A 20,437-nucleotide genomic window follows, 5' to 3' on the forward strand; every position below is an offset into this window, starting at 1 on the left:
ACACACAAAGAACACCTGTAGTTTTTCTTCCATTCCATTAAAGTTCAGTCTTTGCCTGTAAACTCTGGCCGCTTCAAATGTCTGTGTCTAAATTGAGATCAATGTTCACTTTAGGCACAGTCTGGGCCGTAGATCTATACGTTACTTTGTTTGCGTCTATGCAAGAATACTTCTTCAACATTAAAACAAAGACTTGATAGTCGCTTTATTTGCGATGCATACATAAATAACCCCTTGTAAGTCTGGCTTATCGGGAGAGGGGGGCAGCAGGGCTTGGAGATAGAAAGACCAAGAGACAGATTGGAGAAATGTAAATGCTTTTTAAAAAAAAATGAATTTAGTTCTTTATATTGCTACAATGTAAGTCAGTAGTAAATTAGAAGGCTGCCTGGTTTTAATGGTGAGTTCTCTGGACTGTCGTTTCAAAGGTCTCGGGTTCGATCCTTGTCAGCCGCCATCCCCCCGTCATCCTGAGGGAGGTTTTAGCTTAGAATGTAATAACTTTTAATTCTGTAGAAACAACTGAAACGCATACATGAAAACAAAAAAAAATATGTGTGTATGTGTGTGTGTTTCCAAGGTAACAACGACGAAAAAGGAGCGTTAGTTTTTTGGTGGTGTGGAATGATGAAACCACGAGCTGGTCTGTCATAATTTATGTTAATATAAGTCACGCGGGTGATAATTAAGCGAGAGACAACTCAGAGACGTAAGAGAGTAAATACGTGTCTTTGCAGTGAGCTAGACTTTGTTGAAATATCATTTTATTTGTGTTACTGCTAATATCTAGATATAAAACTCATTTTAAGTTGAATCTGTTATTATATATTAAGAAAAAATGGAAAAATTAGTGTATAAGTGCTATACTGTAACTGTAATCTTCAGGCGCTTCTGAGTCTACCCAGCCCTAATGGGTACCTGACATGAGTTGGGGAAAAGTAAAGGCGGTTGGTCGTTGTGATGGCCACATGACACCCTCATTAACCGTAGGCCACAGAAACAGATGACCGTTACATCATCTGCCCTAGAGATCACAAGGCCTGAAAGGGGGAACTTTACTTTTTAGTGGTGTGTTGCTGCCTTAGTCTTGTTCGGGCCACAGATCTAGACAAAAACAAAAGAAGATTAACAAGATTACTGATATGGGACGCTAACATAACGCTTTTCGCGAAGATCCCGAAATTGAATATCCCAGTCTTCACCAGAATTCGAACCCCGGACCTCGGTTCGGAAGCTTTACCGCTCAGCCACCGCGACTCATCAGAACACACCTACAGAAAGAAAACTCTATGGAGAGCTGCTTGATTTGGAAACCACTGCGCAGTTCATCTCGTATATTGGTCTAGATCAGCGGTTCAATCGACCCCCAAGTAGGTCGCGACCCACAGGTTGAGAACCCCTGGTCTAGATAGAACGCTCCAACAAAACAATGAGAAAGAGGAAGAAGTCTAGATCTGTAGCATTAATCAATTTTTCAAAACTAATTAAGAAGTTGAAATAATAGACTCATAATATAAAGGTACTCGACGCAGATAAAAGACGTTAAATAGGTAATAAAGGGAACCGTCGAATGTCGCTAGGTTAAATGTCTACCCCAGAAAATAAAGCCGACCTCTCTCTAAAGCCGCCAAGAGTATTCTGTGTTTACTTTCGTTACACTTTAAATGCCAGTCTTGTTTTTAAAAGTCAAATCAAAGTCGCAAAGCGAAACTTTATCGTTTGGATGAAACAAATAAAATTTCGCGCCAGAAATCCTAGACTCATCCTAACAGTACCTAAAATAAGTGTTATATATGGTCAATCTAATAACTACAGCAGTAATAACCAAACAACTGTCCACGGGCCATTTTCGGCCCATGACAATGTTATTAGGCCTAAAAGGAAATAGCCCGCAATTTATAATAAAACTACAGAGGCTCAGTTATATGGGACTGTGCGGTCCGTGACACCTGGGTGAAAATATATTGTCCGTCAAGCCGAAGAAATGTTGGCACCACTATTGTAGATATAGATCAATTTTAGTACTGAAGACAGATTCTGTTTCTACACTCGTATAATGTTTTCTGATTATCCATTGTAAGTGTCAAGAGTTGGGTTGACTTTGTCAGAAGTGACAATACATTGTAATACGTCTGTATTGGGATCACGTGGAGATACTTAAGACTTACTGGCAGTGCCAGGTCATGTGCCAAGACATGTGCCAATGACACGAATGTGTTGTGGACCAACTAACAGGCATTAAATCTGTCTGTTATCCTGATACGTATAGTCAACATGTAGAGCTAGATAAACTTACAATGCAAAAAAAAAAAAATTCTTAAAAAATGAATTCCTGTTTGGACCTAATTTGTTTTGCTTCTTAAAACTTAAAAGGTCACCGATGACCCGATCATTTTAAAGTGCAATTAATAGTAATTAATATTAAATAGATAACACATTTACTTACAAATACCATATCATATTTATAATTAGCATACGTAGCATATATAAAGAAAGATTGTTTTAACTTTGCAAGGGAGGGGGTAGGGGGCATTACATGTAAATAGAGATTTTTAGAAAGAAGCAATTTAATTGTTAATTCTGTATTCCGATATATGAACAACTGAGATTAAAGAAATGTGCATTTTACTTTTAAAATCAATAATCAATTGTGTGCTTTCAGAAATTTTAATAAAACATGTTTTCACGCTGCATGAGTTTATGTACAAGATTTCAGCTAAGTCTTCAGAATAAATAATTCAAATTTGTTTGGACTGTGATTGAGTGCAACTAATAGTAGGAAATGGGCGGGGGGGGGGTGGAAGAACTCCATATTCACAACCATATATCTCATTAATTTATTTTCTATTTTCAATAGGAAACAAATTAATTGTGACTATTTATTTATTTATATTTTTTTATAGATTCATGTTTTGTTAAGAACAGTCAGTAATGGTGCAAAGTTTCAACTCGATCCGAGACTGGAAACTGGGAGATAAAGGTGTTTGGAATTTGGGACGAATGGTCGGACAGAACAATCGTCATTTCCAAAAGAACATTTATACAAATAAACCAAAAAAAAACACATAAAACAGTCGACAATGTGGCATAAAAACAGCAATCTATTGACTGCTTGGTGGCACCTACAGGTGTTTTCATTTAATCCTATCAAACTCTAAATCAGTTTTTATGACTCGAACTGAACAGGGTTTTAGGCCCCAGTGATTGGAACGTCTGACTTCGCCAACAGCGTTGACTTCCACCTTCTTCATAACGGTTAGCTCCCTTAAGCTTGTTAATGCTACTGGGATTTCCCAATACCTAATTTAGCTTTTTAGCAGGGGTGTTAATCCATGTCTCAGTGTACGCACAAATCGAAATTAAAAAGTCTATCGTCTGCTAAGTAGGCCTATAGAAAAACTGGTCCAGGATTGTCTAGTAGAAACTTAATAGGGGCAAATGGAAAAAAAAATTAAGATTAGAGAGAAGAAAATGCCGTTTGATTTGTTCATGATTTCATAAATTAGACATACATTTAAAAGCTTTATTAATTCTTAAAAATTATATATTTAAACTTGTGCTATAGCACCGATTATTCAATTATGTATACATAAACTGGTTAATGTGTTGTCTTCAACAAGGAATAATTGCGCGAAAATTTCAATTTGATCCGAGATTGGAAAGCAGGAGACCAGACAGAGTGAATGGATATAAGATTTGTAATAATAAAAACAGAGACTCCATTGAGTAAAGGGTGAGGACCATCCGAGTGCTGCTTATTTCTAAATACTGCTATTTAAATCCTAGGTGTCACTTACATAGATCGCATCACGAATGAAGAGATTAGAAACAGAATTAATACAGCAATTGGACATATCAATGACCTCCTAACCACTGTCAAAAAACATAAACTCAAACTCTATGGCCACATCACAAGGTATTCAAGGTTAGCAAGATTTATAGAAGTCTTCATGACACAAGATAAATTGATGAAGACAAAGACAGTAAAATGTGCTGAAGACATAAGAAAGACTTTTTGTTGTTTATTAAAAGCAATTAAATTGTATTGTTGTCTAGAGTTCAGATTTTCAAGGTTTGATTTCTCAAAATAATCATAGGATAACTTGAAATAATCGAAAAATTCTGTCACCCAGCAGTCCCACGTGATCGTCTAACTGTGGGCAAGTCTTATGTTTGTCACTGAGCAGTACAATGACGTTTGGTAACCGTGGATAGCTGTCTGCTTCTAACCCTGTCCACCGCCCTCCCCCACCGTCCAAGGTTAGTTTAGGGATGTACTAATCTCCAAAACTCTGAAGAAACATCCGTAACATGTGCTAGTAAAACAATACAGAACATTAGACTTAGGTGGAAGGTGTAAAACAATACAGAACATTAGACTTAGGTGGAAGGTGTAAAACAATACAGAACATTAGACTTAGGTGGAAGGTGTAAAACAATACAGAACATTAGACTTAGGTGGAAGGTGTAAAACAATACAGAACATTAGACTTAGGTGGAAGGTGTAAAACAATACAGAACATTAGACTTAGGTGGAAGGTGTAAAACAATACAGAACATTAGACTTAGGTGGAAGGTGTAAAACAATACAGAACATTAGACTTAGGTGGAAGGTGTAAAACAATACAGAACATTAGACTTAGGTGGAAGGTGTAAAACAATACAGAACATTAGACTTAGGTGGAAGGTGTAAAACAATACAGAACATTAGACTTAGGTGGAAGGTGTAAAACAATACAGAACATTAGACTTAGGTGGAAGGTGTAAAACAATACAGAACATTAGACTTAGGTGGAAGGTGTAAAACAATACAGAACATTAGACTTAGGTGGAAGGTGTAAAACAATACAGAACATTAGACTTAGGTGGAAGGTGTAAAACAATACAGAACATTAGACTTAGGTGGAAGGTGTAAAACAATACAGAACATTAGACTTAGGTGGAAGGTGTAAAACAATACAGAACAGTAGACTTAGGTGGAAGGTGTAAAACAATACAGAACAGTAGACTTAGGTGGAAGGTGTAAAACAATACAGAACATTAGACTTAGGTGGAAGGTGTAAAACAATACAGAACATTAGACTTAGGTGGAAGGTGTGCACGCTTGCTCGACTATTCATCATGGTAGTATTCTTCGCACCCCCACACGAGTTTCTGAAGATTCTCAGAGGGCATCACTGGCCTACACAAACGCTAAGTAATGAAAGCTGAGCAAGGCAAATATCTGTAACACAGTAAAATGTGCGAGTTTATGAAATCGAATACATTTTTCGCAATCACAAGGAAGTGAGGTTTTTATTAGGTCTCATTTGTTCTTCTAACCCGTGATACTTTAATTTTCAGCGTTTGATTATCATTTCTTTAGAATCGTCAATTGACTTGAATCTGGACTGCAATGCACATCTTGGTCCTACTAGGCCTCGGAAATCTAAGGGTAAAAGTGCCCGATGAGATGGGGTTTATCAGATGATATTTAATTTTTTTTTAATGCATTTGGAGATAAAGGCGGCTGGGTTTATTTATTGACATTGTAATTTTTAAATATTTTTTTAAAGCGTCTTTTTTTTTTCATTCAGTAGAAGATTACAATGCCAAAAAACAAGCCAAACCGTAAGTTCAATGTTTTCATAACGATTAAGGTTGACATTGTTCAGAAATTGTTCAGACTTGAAGATCATTAGATTGTCCATTGTTCTCTGTTGTAGACACACGTACGTACACATGTGATGTGTTCTATTTGCCAAAAGAACGAAGTTCTTGACTTTGGGATACTTTTGAAAGGAACTGTCTTTAGTTTCTATGGAAGCCCGAAAATTCCGAGAATCGTAATGCTATTTTTTTTGTTGGTGCGTTTACCAGCTGACAGACCAGCATGAATTTTAATAGTAAATGTTTTTATGTCCAACAATGTAAATTTAAAAGTGGGGTAATCAACGCAAAAAATGTTCATGTACATCACTCAGTCATTATCACGTTGTGTAGGCCTATAAATCATGTGTTCTGCGTCATTGTATACAGGCTGAAGGGTCCAAAGAAACTTTATTAATATGACTGCTTTTTCTACATCATGAGTAGAGAGACCTCCACAAGGTGACAGAACGGCACGGGTTTCCAGATGTTGTCATCTAACCAAGACTGAGGCTAAACAGCATTGCAGTGAGCTAATGATTAATCTAGTGGACTAGATATATATATGTAGGTTATGATTACTAGTGTGTCTGGTCTGGCAATAATTTTTTTCCCTCCAATGAAACCCCCAGAACAACTAATCTCCAACGGTTTACACCGAGAAGTCCTAGAATTGTTAGAATCACCACAAAATGAAAAATAAATTATTGTATTTCCTAATTCTTTGCATTTTAATAAGGAATATTAATAGATACATTTTATATGCTTTAAATTATTTAATTATAATTGGTTTAGTTTTGATTGAATAGTGTTAGACTTTCTCTGATTTATTTATAAACAGAATGGCAATGTCCTCGTTTTAAAAAAAAAGCGAATAGTAAATGTGTCACTATGACACCGAATCTTTCTCCACATAACTGACAAAACATTTCAGGACAATCGTACCCATCAGTATGAGAAAATAATAATTGATCTCTTCTTTCATTGATCTGGTGATAATATGGGTGGAGTCACTTTTTATCGAGCAAAAAAGATCTATTGACGCCAGCATCTTCTGTGTGCGGCACTTTTCTTTGATGTTGACCTATTGTCTACGTTGTTCGTTCACGGCGGACCTAAGAGGTTGTCACAGACACTGAATCATGAAGTGGGCTGTTATTTACACTACCACTTTTACTTCTGGTGCGCAGTTACAGCCATTTTGTTTGTTCTCTCCTTCTCTCTATCTCTCCTCCCTTTTCATCTCTCTCTCTCTCTCTCTCTTTCTTCCTCTTTGTTCTTTGCCCGCAATTCGCTACAATGATGTCCTTGTGTTTTGTTGTCAAAGAGAGATTGTGTAGACTCCATTGTGTGCACATTTTTTTTCTCCTCTCGCAAGTTCTCGCTGTTCGCTTGACGTTGACGGTCTGCGCTCTGTTCCCCATTAAGGTTTGAGTTTTTATTTTAACTAATGCTGCCTCTAAACTGGCGTAGTTCCATCTTGTTCAGTGGCGTAGCTAGGTACTCGTGGGCCCGAGTTTATGACTGAATCCAATCTGAGTCCTACTGTATGTAATGTGAGGGTCCAGTAAGTTAACCAGACATTAGACAGACAATTCACAAATAAAACATGCTCTTCATGGGGTAAACGAGAACGAGGTCCCCAAACTTCAGTTCATTTGAAAAATAAATGTCATTGATTAAACATTAAACATGTAACTTGCTTGGATTCCGAGTCATATGAGAAATCTTCAGATATTCTGAATGTATATTGCTTTTCAATAGATCGTGAACCAGTAGAAATTGTCCTAACAGGTTCAGGACAACAAAACAATGAATGTGTTACATAGGACACAAATGTTTTACAAGCACATTTGAAGATAATTTCCTATTTCTCTCAGCCGAAAGTCAACTTTTATATCGCGTCATAGTTTTCGAGGACGAATTTCTTAATTATTCAATTATTTAGAAATATCATAGTTAAGGGTGTATGAGGATTGCGTAATAAACATTTAGGAATTAACAATTGATATTTCAAAGGATGATAGACAGTTAAGAACGATTTCTTATCAAAGTGAGGGTACAGTAATTTTAACATACGAAATTTGTCATAATCTCCGTTTTTCAACTGCAAAAATTTACGATAATAGAGAACTATGTCTAAAGAACAATGCAACTGACAGACAAATACATCTTATAGAGTAGGCTCACATTCACAATGTTTACAAATTTATAATAATAATAACTATTATTATTATTATAATTACTATTATTATTGCAAAGAAAAATCTAATACGTTAAATCTTAATGAAACGCTGCAATGAGAGAGTTGCCTTCCTCTAATACACTGATAAGATTTACAACGGTTTGGTATTTTGCTCTTAATAATTATGCAATTTATCGACATTTCATACCGGCTTCACCCGTTCATTTGTTGCCAGGATATATATATACAATAATAATAATAATAAGGCTTGTCTTCGAGTCCGAAGATTAGTGAGGAATGCAGTATTTCCCGTGATTGCGCAGCCCCAGCTGTGACCTACATATTTTGCCACATCCAGGGCAAGCATAACCATTGTCAGCAGGTGGTCGATTTAGATTATATATATATATATATATTTAACTGGCAAAACCCCCTCCCCCCCCCTTCCCATCCTTATTATTTAATACATCTATGTTTATGTGTAAGGAAATAAACATTGTTATTCATAAGTCTTTATTTTCACTATTATTTTTAAATAGTTGTAAAAATTGTGTATTTGTATAAAAAATACAGCTTGCACTTTTAATGTAGTAAATTAAACGCTTCGTTTTAAAAAACAAAAACTAAGCCGTCATTGGAATTTTGCAAGATCTAAAATAATATGATATGGATGTGCAATAACTTTTCTTGAGATCACACAAACTAATAGTGGCTATTCCCAATTAGGGGGCCGAAAAAAAAAAGGTTTAAAAAAAAATTCTCTCAGGCTGTTATGTGGCTATAACAGCCCCAAAAGCCTTTTGATTTCTTCTGCAAATGACACCTGATTATTCGAGTAATATCACATGACCATATGAGTAATGATTACTTATCAAAGTTTTCAAATCCCACAAAAACGATTGAAATGTCCCAGGAGTCTTATAGTAGAACCTCGGTTTAAAGGTCTAGAATTTAACAACTCTATACCCACACCAACAGCGAAAAGACACCTAACAATAAAAACAGAGTAAGTACCATACAATAATATAAATATAGAAACACCCTAGATTACAGGCATCACAGCCAAGAGGTCACTGGATATACCTGTATACGCAAGAAACATAACAGAGTCATACAGCTCTATCACCCAATTCAACTCTCAGAACGAGGGCAATATAAGTTTTCACCAATAAAACAATATATGTCTTCAACTGTCATTCAGTGACCTGAGAGGTGACTTCACCTTAACCATCAAATCTGAAGGACTGAATGTCACATAAATCTTATTCTTAACACAGGCAGCTAGATTGAACCAGGCTGAATACATTAAAAGTCTAGATGTCTGAGGAACACTTTTAAGTCCATTAATAGCATACTACGAGAGAATGTTACGGTAAAAAAACCCGACTAATTCAAAAGAGAACAGAAATGTTTGGTCATGAACATCAACAATGTTCAGTGGCATAGCTAGGGCCTTGGGAGACCGGGTGGCTTGACCTCTTTGGGGGCCCCTGTATTTTGACATTTGACTTCATGACATGAGATAGTATACTTATTATTATACTAAGATTACTCCCTGAGAGGAACTACGTTAGAAAGATTTTAATATGTGTGGAATACATGAAACAATGTCACTAACTTATATAACAACGTGAATAGCAAGATTACATGACAGTGGCGTAATATTTAACATTTAATGTAAAAATAAAATATTCCGACACTCGTTTGGCCCGCCCCCTCAAATGGGGACCCGTGGAACTTAAGAATTTGGACTCCTCTCTTCCCACCCTTGTTACGCCACTGCACATGTTTATAATTAAATAGAGCAGAAATTAAGTGTGATGTACGATACTCTGTGACTTTTATTTTTCTAGTTTAATTTTCTTAGTAGAAGATTTCTTTTATATTATTTTTGTTTTGATCATTTTGCTTATAAAGTTACAGGGAAATAAAGTTTATAATTTATCTTGACTGACCTGAGAAGGAATATCACAATGACGAGAGTGAGTGAAAAAAAATAGAACGTGAGAGAGAACGTTAAAGAGAGAGAGAGAAAGAAAGAGAATATCACAAAGAAAATTAACGTGGTAAATTAAGAAAGCTTAACATATGTGTCAGAGATAACAGAGAGAGAGAGAGAGAGAGAGAGAATGTTGAATGTGGTGGGAGGGGAGGCGAAGAAAAGAAATAACGAAAACAATTTTATCTACATCGCAAAAAGAAAATGTTGGTCAGGCTTTTACTTAAATAGAAAGAGAAAACAACAAAAGATATATAAAATTACAAGCATGAGAGAGAGAGAGAGGAGGAGGGAGAATGAGGAAGGGAGAGGAAGAGAGGAAGAGAGAGGGAGAGAGAGAGGGAGAGAAAGAGAGAGAGGGGGAAGGAGGAAGAGAGAGAGGGGGAGAGAGGGAAAGAGAAAGGGAGAGAGAGGGAGAGAGGGGGAGAAGTAGAGAGAGAGAGGGGGAGAGAGAAAGGGAGAGAGAGGGAGAGAGAGAAATAGAGAGAGAGGGGGAGAGAAAGGGAGAGAGAGGGAGAGGGAGAAGTAGAGAGAGAGGGGGGAGAGAAAGGGAGAGAGAGGGAGAGAGAGAAGTAGAGAGAGAGATGGGGAGAGATGGAGAGAGAGGAAGAGAAAGGGAGAGAGAGGGAGAGAGAGAGGGAGAGAGAGAGAGAGAAAGGTAGAGAGAGAAATAGAGAGAGAAATAGAGAGAGAAGGAGAGAAAGGGAGAGAGAGGGAGAGAGAGAGAAGTAGAGAGAGAGATGGGGAGAAAGGGAGAGAGAGAAATAGAGAGAGAGAGAGGGGGAGAGAAAGGGAGAGATAGGGAGAGAGAGAAGTAGAGAGAGAGATGGGGAGAAAGGGAGAGAGAGAAATAGAGAGAGAGAGGGGGGAGAGAAAGGGAGAGATAGGGAGAGAGAGAAGTAGAGAGAGAGATGGGGAGAGATGGAGGGAGAGAGAGGGGGAGAGAAAGGGAGAGAGAGAGAGAGAGAGGGAGAGAGAGGGGGAGAGTAAGGGGAGAAAGGGGGAGAGAGAGAGAAGTAGAGAGAGAGGGGGGAGACAGGAGGAGAGAGAGAGAAGTAGATAGAGAGGGGGAGAGAGGGAGAGAGAGAGAAGTAGAGAGAGAGAGGGAGAAAGAGAGAGAGCGGGAGAGGGGTAGAGAGGGGGGAGAGAGAGAGGGAGAGGGGGGAGAGAGGGGGAGAGAGAGAGGGAGAGAGAGAGAGAGAGAGAGGGAGAGAGAGAGAGAAGTAGAGAGAGGGGGGGGAGAGAGAAAGAGAGAGAGAGTGAGGGAGAAAGAGAGATGAAAAGAGATAGACCCTACCCTTAATTAGAAACGCCGTTATGACTAAATACTGTAATGCCAGTCATCACTTTTCCGCTAGCTTATAGGTATGGAGTTAGTGAACAGCTTAACATGAGCCAAATAGACATAAAGACTTTTTTTTTTCAGTTACTAATGCCCAGGGATGAAAGTATTTACCCGATATTTTTGTTTCTTTACAAGTTGGGTTTCTCCTTGTGAACTTAATTTCACAGGCTATTTTTATTTATTTCTTTTAAGCACTTTCACACTAACAGTTAATCCGTTCGTTGTTAACTTTTTAATTTGTAAGATTCCAGTCAAGACAGTTGAGCAATAAAAATTAAGCAAGAAAGAAAAGATTTTTTTTAGCTTTACCGCCATTTATGGAAATCTCCGTTAAAGATTTAATAATTAAACTGACTGACAGCAAGTTTTAGATGTTTTGTACTTATAAGGTTGATTCTAATTTATATAAATGTTAAGTAACAGAAGCGTAATGGATGCATGGACATTTTAGCAAATGACCGGTGGGTTGTAACCAATTGAGTCGCCGAATGGGCCGCATGGAATGGTATCGAGGCTACATTGTAATACATTTTATAATATTGTTTCAGAAATGGATTCTAAGAAGCCTTGCTATTGTCCCTAGACTTACATTGTTATAAAAGAACAGATAGTATGGTTCTGCCAGAGACCTCGCCCGCCCCTGTTGAGAATCAATCAAATGACTTACCTGGAACTCACACCTGGATATTTCATCAACAGATAGATTCACTGGCAGGTATGCTGTTAATCGAACTTTAGAATTCACTTTGAAGGCTTCTGGGAAATCCGGGACGGATGAGCGAAATCTGGCTGAACAGTAACGATTTAACTCTCTTCTCGTGATGCCGTACGGAGTGATCACAACCGGAACCTGGAGACTGGAACTTAAGTCGGATTGTGTTCCGGAATCTCTCGAAGGTAGGCCAGATGTACGACTTACTGAGAAAGCATCTGACAAAGTTGTGCTGCTCCTAATGCCAAGGTCACCGCTTGTGACAGATCTGAGGATAATAGGTCTTTCTGACTCTGTTGCCTTGGCAACAGGCATGATTGTAGCTTTGTTGGTTATATAAAAAAAGTTTTGTAGAAAATAGATCCTTCTGACTGCATCTCAGGGGCAACAAACATAAGATTTTTTTTGAGTTTAAGATGAAATGGTCTAAAATAATTGTCCTCAATGTTATCCTGAATTGAGAAAATGGAATTAGACAAATCAATTTCAGATCATCACAAGTAAATCGAACAGTAATAGTTTTTTTTAGTTAAATATTTTTTTCACCAGCCAATCGAATTAGTGTAACATTTTATCATAATATATGTATTTTAAATGCAAGGAAGATGAATGGTATATCGTTATAATACATTAAGAAAACATCAAGTTAGACCATTTCTCTGAAGAATACACTAACGACTCAATCACATAACAACAGAAACAAAAACAAATACTTTTGCTTAATGTGCATTTCTTGTTGAAACTTTAAGAAACGCCTCAGCAACACAAATGATCACATTACTGACACCAAATTGACCTCATTTTATATTGTTAAAAGCTGAATACCATTTTATAGTCACTCCATACTGACTATACTACCATAGAACACCTTGACAGTGCAAGGCGCACACCCATAATTGACAGTACTTCAGACTGAAATAGACGTTCTCTACTGCTAAGTCCAGACTGACAGGCACCATCAGTTTTTGGTAAGATACTAAACGTCTACAATGGAAACTAAGAAAGTATCAACTCTCTTTAAGACCAGGTAGTCACCAGATTAACAGAAAGTTCTCGATTCTCATTCTTAAATATGAAATAACATTAAAAACTAGAATAGTAATGAGGACACGGAACAATGTCATCTATTTTTTACAATATTTGAAGTGGAATGCATTGTTTACTATAAGCTAATAAAATGCATACCATATTAACATTGATCAAAGATCTCTGTAGTTCTCATTCCCGTAAAGAAACTGTTGAACTAGTAAGACCTCTTCCATTTTTTTACATAGTATATTTGCTCATTAAAAAGTTATGGCCCTGCACAAGTTTATATTGATGGCCAAATAAAAAGATCAAAGGGGAGAGAATATTATGGTGTATCTGTTGTTTCTTTTTTAAGTTTAACTCTCTTACTGTTGATGGCAATGTTGATTTGTTTTTCAAGGAGAACTTGAGGCATGTACTAAGGACAGGATTTCACGGATTGCTACGATTGGGCCCCTCGCTGGCAGGGGCCCCGCGATCTACATTAAGCCTATCACTATCAGTCACGGCTCTTGTCACAGGCTTTTAAAGATGTAGGACTTAAAGGGTTAACATATGTAGGTTTATCGATGGACGTAACTTTAATTAACCAACTGGCGCCTATTTTAATAGAGTTGTTTCCTATGTATGCTGTATAAGTAATCTTGTTAGAGTGATCAAATTAATAGTAAAAGTAGCTATTGTAAAAGGTGGCCTCGCAAGCTTCCATTAAATTGGGCCCCACAATTTGTAAGGCCTGCCCTGCGGCATTTTCTTCTAAAAAACCAAACGTCGTGTTATTACTCTGAATGCTACCTGTTCTGAAATTAGAAATCGCCACTTATTTGTTTTTAAAGTCGAAAGTTTAGCAATGTCACGTAGGGCTACATACATCGCTTAAATATATCTAGCCAATGCGTGTAGCAACGATGTCCTACAGCTACATAGCTTTACGTTTCAACTTTAAACTGCTACATAGAATGCTAGTTAAAGATAACCATTCACATCTATGATAGATACACTCAACAATCAAGCAAAAGACAAAGCCAAAGTCAGATAAATCTTACAATTAAAAGCAATACTAGAGAAACGTATTGATTAAAAGAAATCCTCGATAAGCCTTACCAGTTAATTCCTTATCTATTAAAAAAACAAAAACAAAACTTTAAATAATAAAAGTCAAATTCACAAAATTGTTCACTCAAAAATGTCATATACATACCCAGCATCTACAAAATTAAACTCAAAGACAATTTGCGAAATACTCTGCTTATGCAACAAACTCCAATACACCCGATCGTTTTTTGCGACCTTTGACCCCCCAGTTTCATTAAAACCAAACTACGTGTTGTTATTGACTAAAAAGGTTTTAAGCTTTCATGAGGGTGAAATAACTCTATTGGACGGACGATGCTTTTGAAATCTATAGTCGTGAATAGTTAATAGACTCCTGCTGTGTTCTGTAATGACATATTGTCTGCGAGTACCTTTTTTTTTAAAGCGAAAATAAAAACAAAATCTTTGACTGACATATGTAGAGTTAGAGATCTACAGGATATTGCTATCATGTTTTGCGCGCCACTTTTACAGCACAATGCGTGCACAACAGCACCGAAACACAGTGTTGTTGAACAGGGGTTAACGAGATCGGCCTTAGATTAACGCTTAAAACGCTTGTGATAGATTGCCTATAAACATCAGAATTGTAATTATATTTTGTATGCACTCATTGTAAAACAGCTCAGCAGTTAAAGGGTTATTGGCAGAGATAAGGAGACCATTTAACTTTGTAAAGAGAAGAGTTTAAAGATAACTTCAGAGACGACGTTGTTACCGTTAAGAAGCTCTGTGCGATAGGAGTTCAGGGAGCGAGTTTTAGGGAAGTCTCCCGATGGATGCATCCTCTGTTTGGGACCCGTCAACTCAAGAAAACATTAAGAAACTGGAACAGACACAAAATAGAGCAGTGAGGTTCATAACAAACGAATATTCACATTTGACTTGAGTAACACTTTTAGTAAAGTCACTAAATTTAGAAAGCCTTCAGGACAGAAGACTCAAAAGTAAAGTAGCAATTATACATAAAACACTGAACCATAATCTGTGGCGCACCCCGCTTGTGCTACCTGCAGTTAATTGTATGGTTGAGGCAATGACTGGTGTGTGTGTGTGTGTGTGTGTGTGTGTGTGTGTGTTGCTATTTGCTCATCATTCGTTAAGGTGTAAATAAATATCCTTCTCTACCTTGACTTCCTTTCGTTTGGCGCATTTAAAAACTAAATTGTATGAAATGAATGTATTACATGTTAAAAAGCTGTCTACATTCAGTTAATGTCAGACCTTTGAGACATTGGCTAATTATGTCCCTTTACCAGAATGCCAATCTGTCCAATTGTCTTGAGAGCAAACACTGACTTATGCTCAGCATACAAGATACAAGGAAGGAGAAAGAAAAGAAAACATATAGAACTGACTGAGTGAATTAAAAGAATAATTACCATAGGACTAATTCATGCTTTACCAAGCCTCACATCTACCTATATATCGTCTACCTTATCTCTCCGCGACATCTGTCAAGTAGTGGTGGGTAATTGATTCAAAATAGACAGTCGCCTTCAAATCCCAAAGTGGCATCTTCGTAAATTGTTTTTAATTAGCCAATAATGATTGGTTGAATGAATGTCCAAATAGCTAAATTGTAAAATAATAATTTATCGCCAAATATTATTATTCTTGATACTCAATAATAGAGTAAACCATTGCTTCTATGCATGCCCTATAAGAGTATTACATAAATAAAAAACAACAACAAATAAACGATAATTAGGAAGATTGCTAATGACACTAATAGCAAGAGAGGGGAACTCCACAGCAAAAATAACACGGACTGTTTATTGTAATTAGTGGTATCTTAATTTCATGATTGTCTTTCTTTGACTATGAGTATCCTATTTGTTAGGAGTTGTGATATAATTTCTCGACGTAGTCGATACTCCTATTGCCTCCCTTGTATAGATAGGTTTTTTTTCTTTTAATACAACACTACTGGTAGGTCAGAAATTTGTTTTCGATTTGACTGATTACTCACTTTTTCCCTTGTATTTAAGTTTTCACTTCTCAGCAATATTCAAACGTCTGAAATATCCGCTCCATATTGCTAACCTCGATATAAAATGTCCCCTTTTTTATATATACTGACCTATATATTGTTAAAACTTGTAATGGTAAAATGATTGCAATATACAGCTATCAGAACATGTTAGAAAGCCAATGCTTTACCAGAATAAGTTCAGAAAATTGCCTGGCTTCCATCTTGTTTAGAAAACAGAAAGATTCCATTTCTAACGAAACACTAGTTATAGCTTATCGCAATGACAATTTCAAAACTAGTTCACCTAGTGTGATGGCCTATCCTGAAATTACACAATTTCAAGATTTTTCCTGACAGAAGGTAAACTAAATAACACAATATTTGAACAAGTCTACGTTCTTCAATCAAGAGATTAGTTTTAAATGCAAAATATTTAACTTATCTTATTAGAAAAAAATGGCGATATTTTAAATGTGAAATAGTTTTTCATAGTTCAGATGCTAGGACAAATGCATGGACAACCTGTATAGCTAAAGGTTATATTAGTGTTATTTTGTTGGATAAGCGTGCAATGAAAAATCCAAAATCACAATTGAAATACTCTTATATAGTTAACTGAATTTAATTAGGGATAGTAAATTATTTCTAAATAACAAGGTCTAGAATCTGTTATATCACAATTTACCCAAGCTGACTTATCGTGAGAATTCAGTACACATGTTTTACACTACTAATAAAACTAAATATCCAGAGATCTTGTGAAAAAAGAAAAACATCAACCAAATGAAAACTGACCGTTTCGTACCGGCTGGAATGACGTCCTACCGGTGTCGGAGTTTACAAACACATATCCTCACGTGATTTGTTAAGTCACTGTCCAGACCTATACAAACAACGCTATGAGGTCAAAACCATGTCCAAGAACAAGAGGGAGACTACTCTGCTGTAAAACGAATGCCGCATAAAAAAATATATTTATAAAAAAGACATTAATAGTTGGTAGAATTTTAATCCGCGAATTTTAGATGTTTTACGGTCCAGACGAAACGGTAACAAACTCGAGGCGCTTTGACGTGAGGCCATTATTCGCTGCACGTCTTGAGCGCAGGTTAAAAGTCGGAGATTTGTATTCAGCGGAAGAAAACGAAAGTCAAATGAAAGGGGAGACCACTTTTAATTCTTTGTGTTAAATCAAGCCAAACTTTAATCGCACACGCTGATCAAAGAGGTGCTCAAAGATTAAACAATAAAATAAAATTGTATGTTACAGATTTAGAGATATCGGCGTATCTATAAGAATTTTCCGTTATATGTATTTTATTTTGGCGGGGACCAGTCGCAGAAAACATAAAGGGACTCAAACTGAAGTAGCAAAAGTGCCCAATGATTCACATTTATACAATTTATTCCATTAATCAGACATCTGTTATCTTCTTATAAATGACAAGTGTTCCTTTAATATAGAAATTAATTACGTTCTATGTAAATCCATGTGCTAATGTGTAATCGCTAAATGGAGTAGAGACTTAAACTCCAATAAGTCATTGGTTTTTCTGTCTGATTCAGGCAACCCGTTCCTTGCTTTAATGAAACTAAGAACTAAGGAGCACTTGTACGATATTTTCTAGTCGTTTATGGATTAAGAAATATATACCTTTATCATTGAATCTGAGTTATATTTTATTAGGATGTTATTGTTTTCATTTCGTATTCGTAAGTTACGTTCAGTGTTTTTATTTATTATTGCTACTTTACTTTTTAGAAACTGCCCAGAAGTGTCTCTACATTTAGTGAATTAACTAATGATTATACTTTAGTCATTTGTTCGTCGTATTGACAATTTTTTCTGCATTTACAATAGGCATCTCTTTCTTTAGCACTAAATTTTTTAAATCTAAAAACATATCAAACCTCGAACTTATACTTAATAAGCTTATTACTTCTTCGCGTCGGCAGTAAAACAAAATAACAAAAATATTAATATTATATTAATATTTTAGGGAGGACATGCTTTTAACCTTGTTCTCCTATGAATGCGAGGAAACGCCTATGACCGTATCTTATTTCTCCGTGTCTTTCTTTGACCGGGTCTTTCAAAGCTTAAACAGCCCAAAGTTTCATTGCCTAAATAAAATTGCATTAGAAGCTTGTATATGTCTCTGTATTTTTTAGCTTTCCACTTTTCTATTTTGTCGCGTCTATAATATAGAACAAATTACAGCCTTAAAGCTTTACATCTAGAATCGTTTCCTACAGAAAGAACGCATTTGAAATACACAGAAATGTGCAGTAAAAAAGATCGATACTTAGTGCTCTGTAATTATATTACAATATAAAAACGTTACATCTTTTGTGCTCAGCAAAGAGACTAAAAAGATGTGTGTGTGTGTGTGTAAGCATGTTTATCTTAAACATTAGCCCATACAGTGTTAGAATACTTAGATACTAAAGACATACTTATTGAATTTTAGCTCCTGTCCTAGAGTTTTAGTTTTCAATGTCTCACTAATACATTTAATTTTTTTTTAACCTCGACACTTTAGAGAAATCGTTATAGCACAATTGTCGTAGATCTCCTCTCTTGGGGGACGTCCGCGTTCGCTCTTTTCACCTTGATCCATTTCTTGGGCTGTTCTTGTAGCTCGATACGAATGGAAATGCAGTATGCAAATATGCGATTTTGAATGCAGTGTGAATAAAGATTTTCAGACATTAGCTCTGTCATGGAAAATATTCTAAGGCTTTTTATTATTTATATAATATGTATTAAAAAGGCTATGTAATAAATGTAATAGGTTTTAGATTAAATCATTCTTTTTAGGTTAGAATTGCATAGATTTGACCCTTATGAAAGAGAAAAAAGAGTATATTTTAAATCAGTGCTTTTTTTTTTTAAAAACAAAAATAGGTGCCGGTACTCAGTGATGGAGTGCCTAACTCTTAACTACTAATAAATTAATAATAAACGTTAAAATACAAGAAAAGTAGCGGCGTGTACCGTCACAAAAAAAGCACTGCTTTAAATATAACTATCTTTTGTTTTAAATTGTTGACCAGAAGGTTACGATAGGAAGTCAATCGGCAATTTTGATACAATTTTATCTAACAGATTTTTTTAAATATTTAAAATACTCTTTTTAAATTTCTTAATATGTACTACTGGCGGAATTACACATTCCACAGCAGCCCTTGCAAAGCTAAAAAAAAAAATATGGAAAGACAAAGGCATAACCCTCGACACTAAAATCAGGCTGATGCACTCCCTGGTCATGGCCGCATTCTTGTATGCTTTCGAATCTTGGACACGGACTAGAGAGGAAAATTCCAGCAATGGAACTGAGATGCTATAGAAAGAGCGTATGTATCAAATATAAAGACCGCATACTAAACGAGGAGATTATAGACAGGATTAGTACATCGATTGTACCCCACCATGACTTCTAGCTACTGTCAAAGAAACGCAAACTGAACCTCTACGGCCTTATCACAAGGTCCTCAGGGATCGCAATATCCTTCCTTCAGGGAGAAAGAAAAAGAGGCAGATGGAGAAATCAATGGAAAGACAGCGTAAAAGAATGATCCGGCCTGTCATTGAAAGAGATTCTACTCAAAACAAAAGACAGAGAGGAATGGAGAAAGACGGTTGACAGTTCTATGTGGTGCCCCAACGGTCCAACAAACCTAAGGATGAAGGTCAAGTTTCTTTTAAGTCTTACCAACTGCATACCAGCTAGATCTATATCACACCTAGAAAACTGCACATCTTTTACTGTAGTTAAAATGTCGAATTTTATGTTAAGTTGTTATCATAAATATAAACATTCAAAATTTTAAAATTCTAATGTAAACCACTTATTCTATATATAACGTTTAAAGGATGAGATATATCCCCATACAACCATGGGTTCTATCTATATAGTGCAGCTCTTAAAAAGATTTTTGCCAATGTTATATTTGTTGGCCTCCTCCCAGTCGTAGAACGACTATGGTTCATCTCGCACCAAAGTGAGATGAAAGCCTGGGCATTGTTTATGTCGCCCACACAGCAGTTCCCCCCTTTCCGCGAAGCTGATGTGACCAAAGAAACGGAATATCCAATACAATTTGGGATCAGTAGTGCCGCAGGCTCTGCCAGGCTGTAGCACGGTAAGCCACAGTCTGCCTAAGGGTCACCAGCTCCTGATTTTTCCTCCGGGTTGTCTCCCGAAGCCTTTCCCGCGTTTGGGTATAGCCGCAAGGCAGCGGAGGTTTGGATTCAGAGTTTTCCTTCTCCTAGATGGGTAACCAACCAAGGCTAACGAGCCCCTCCTGCCCGAAGCTTACTGGTTTAGGCGCCAGTTGCTCTCCTTTGCCCCTTCTCCTGTCTGTGGTAACTGTTCCGCCAGGCTCAGTAACTGAACCACACGTGAAGGCCAGGAGACTGGTTGTCAGAGGCTATTTGAGACGCACAAAATAAATACATATAGCTT

General features: G+C 36.7%; 1 protein-coding gene across 4 annotated transcripts in view; it reads right to left on the minus strand.

Annotated features, from left to right (window-relative positions):
* LOC106067842 (uncharacterized) overlaps positions 1 to 17,050 on the minus strand; it is a 75,259-nt gene extending 58,209 nt beyond the window's left edge. For 2 of the 4 annotated variants that reach the window (XM_056044242.1, XM_056044239.1), the window contains exons 1-2: positions 16,764 to 17,050; positions 11,825 to 12,321 (exon numbers count right to left, since the gene is read on the minus strand). In XM_056044242.1, the coding sequence (XP_055900217.1) occupies positions 11,825 to 12,184 (360 nt within the window). In that variant the 5' untranslated portion in view covers positions 12,185 to 12,321; positions 16,764 to 17,050. Of the gene's footprint in view, positions 1 to 11,824; positions 12,322 to 14,711; positions 14,820 to 16,653 lie in introns of all 4 variants that reach the window. The other 2 variants (XM_056044240.1, XM_056044241.1) reach the window with 2 other exon arrangements.
* Between the last annotated feature and the right edge of the window lie 3,387 nt (positions 17,051 to 20,437).

Source organism: Biomphalaria glabrata, chromosome 10 (genome assembly GCF_947242115.1).
Source record: "Biomphalaria glabrata chromosome 10, xgBioGlab47.1, whole genome shotgun sequence".
Taxonomy (NCBI): Eukaryota; Metazoa; Mollusca; class Gastropoda; family Planorbidae; genus Biomphalaria; species Biomphalaria glabrata.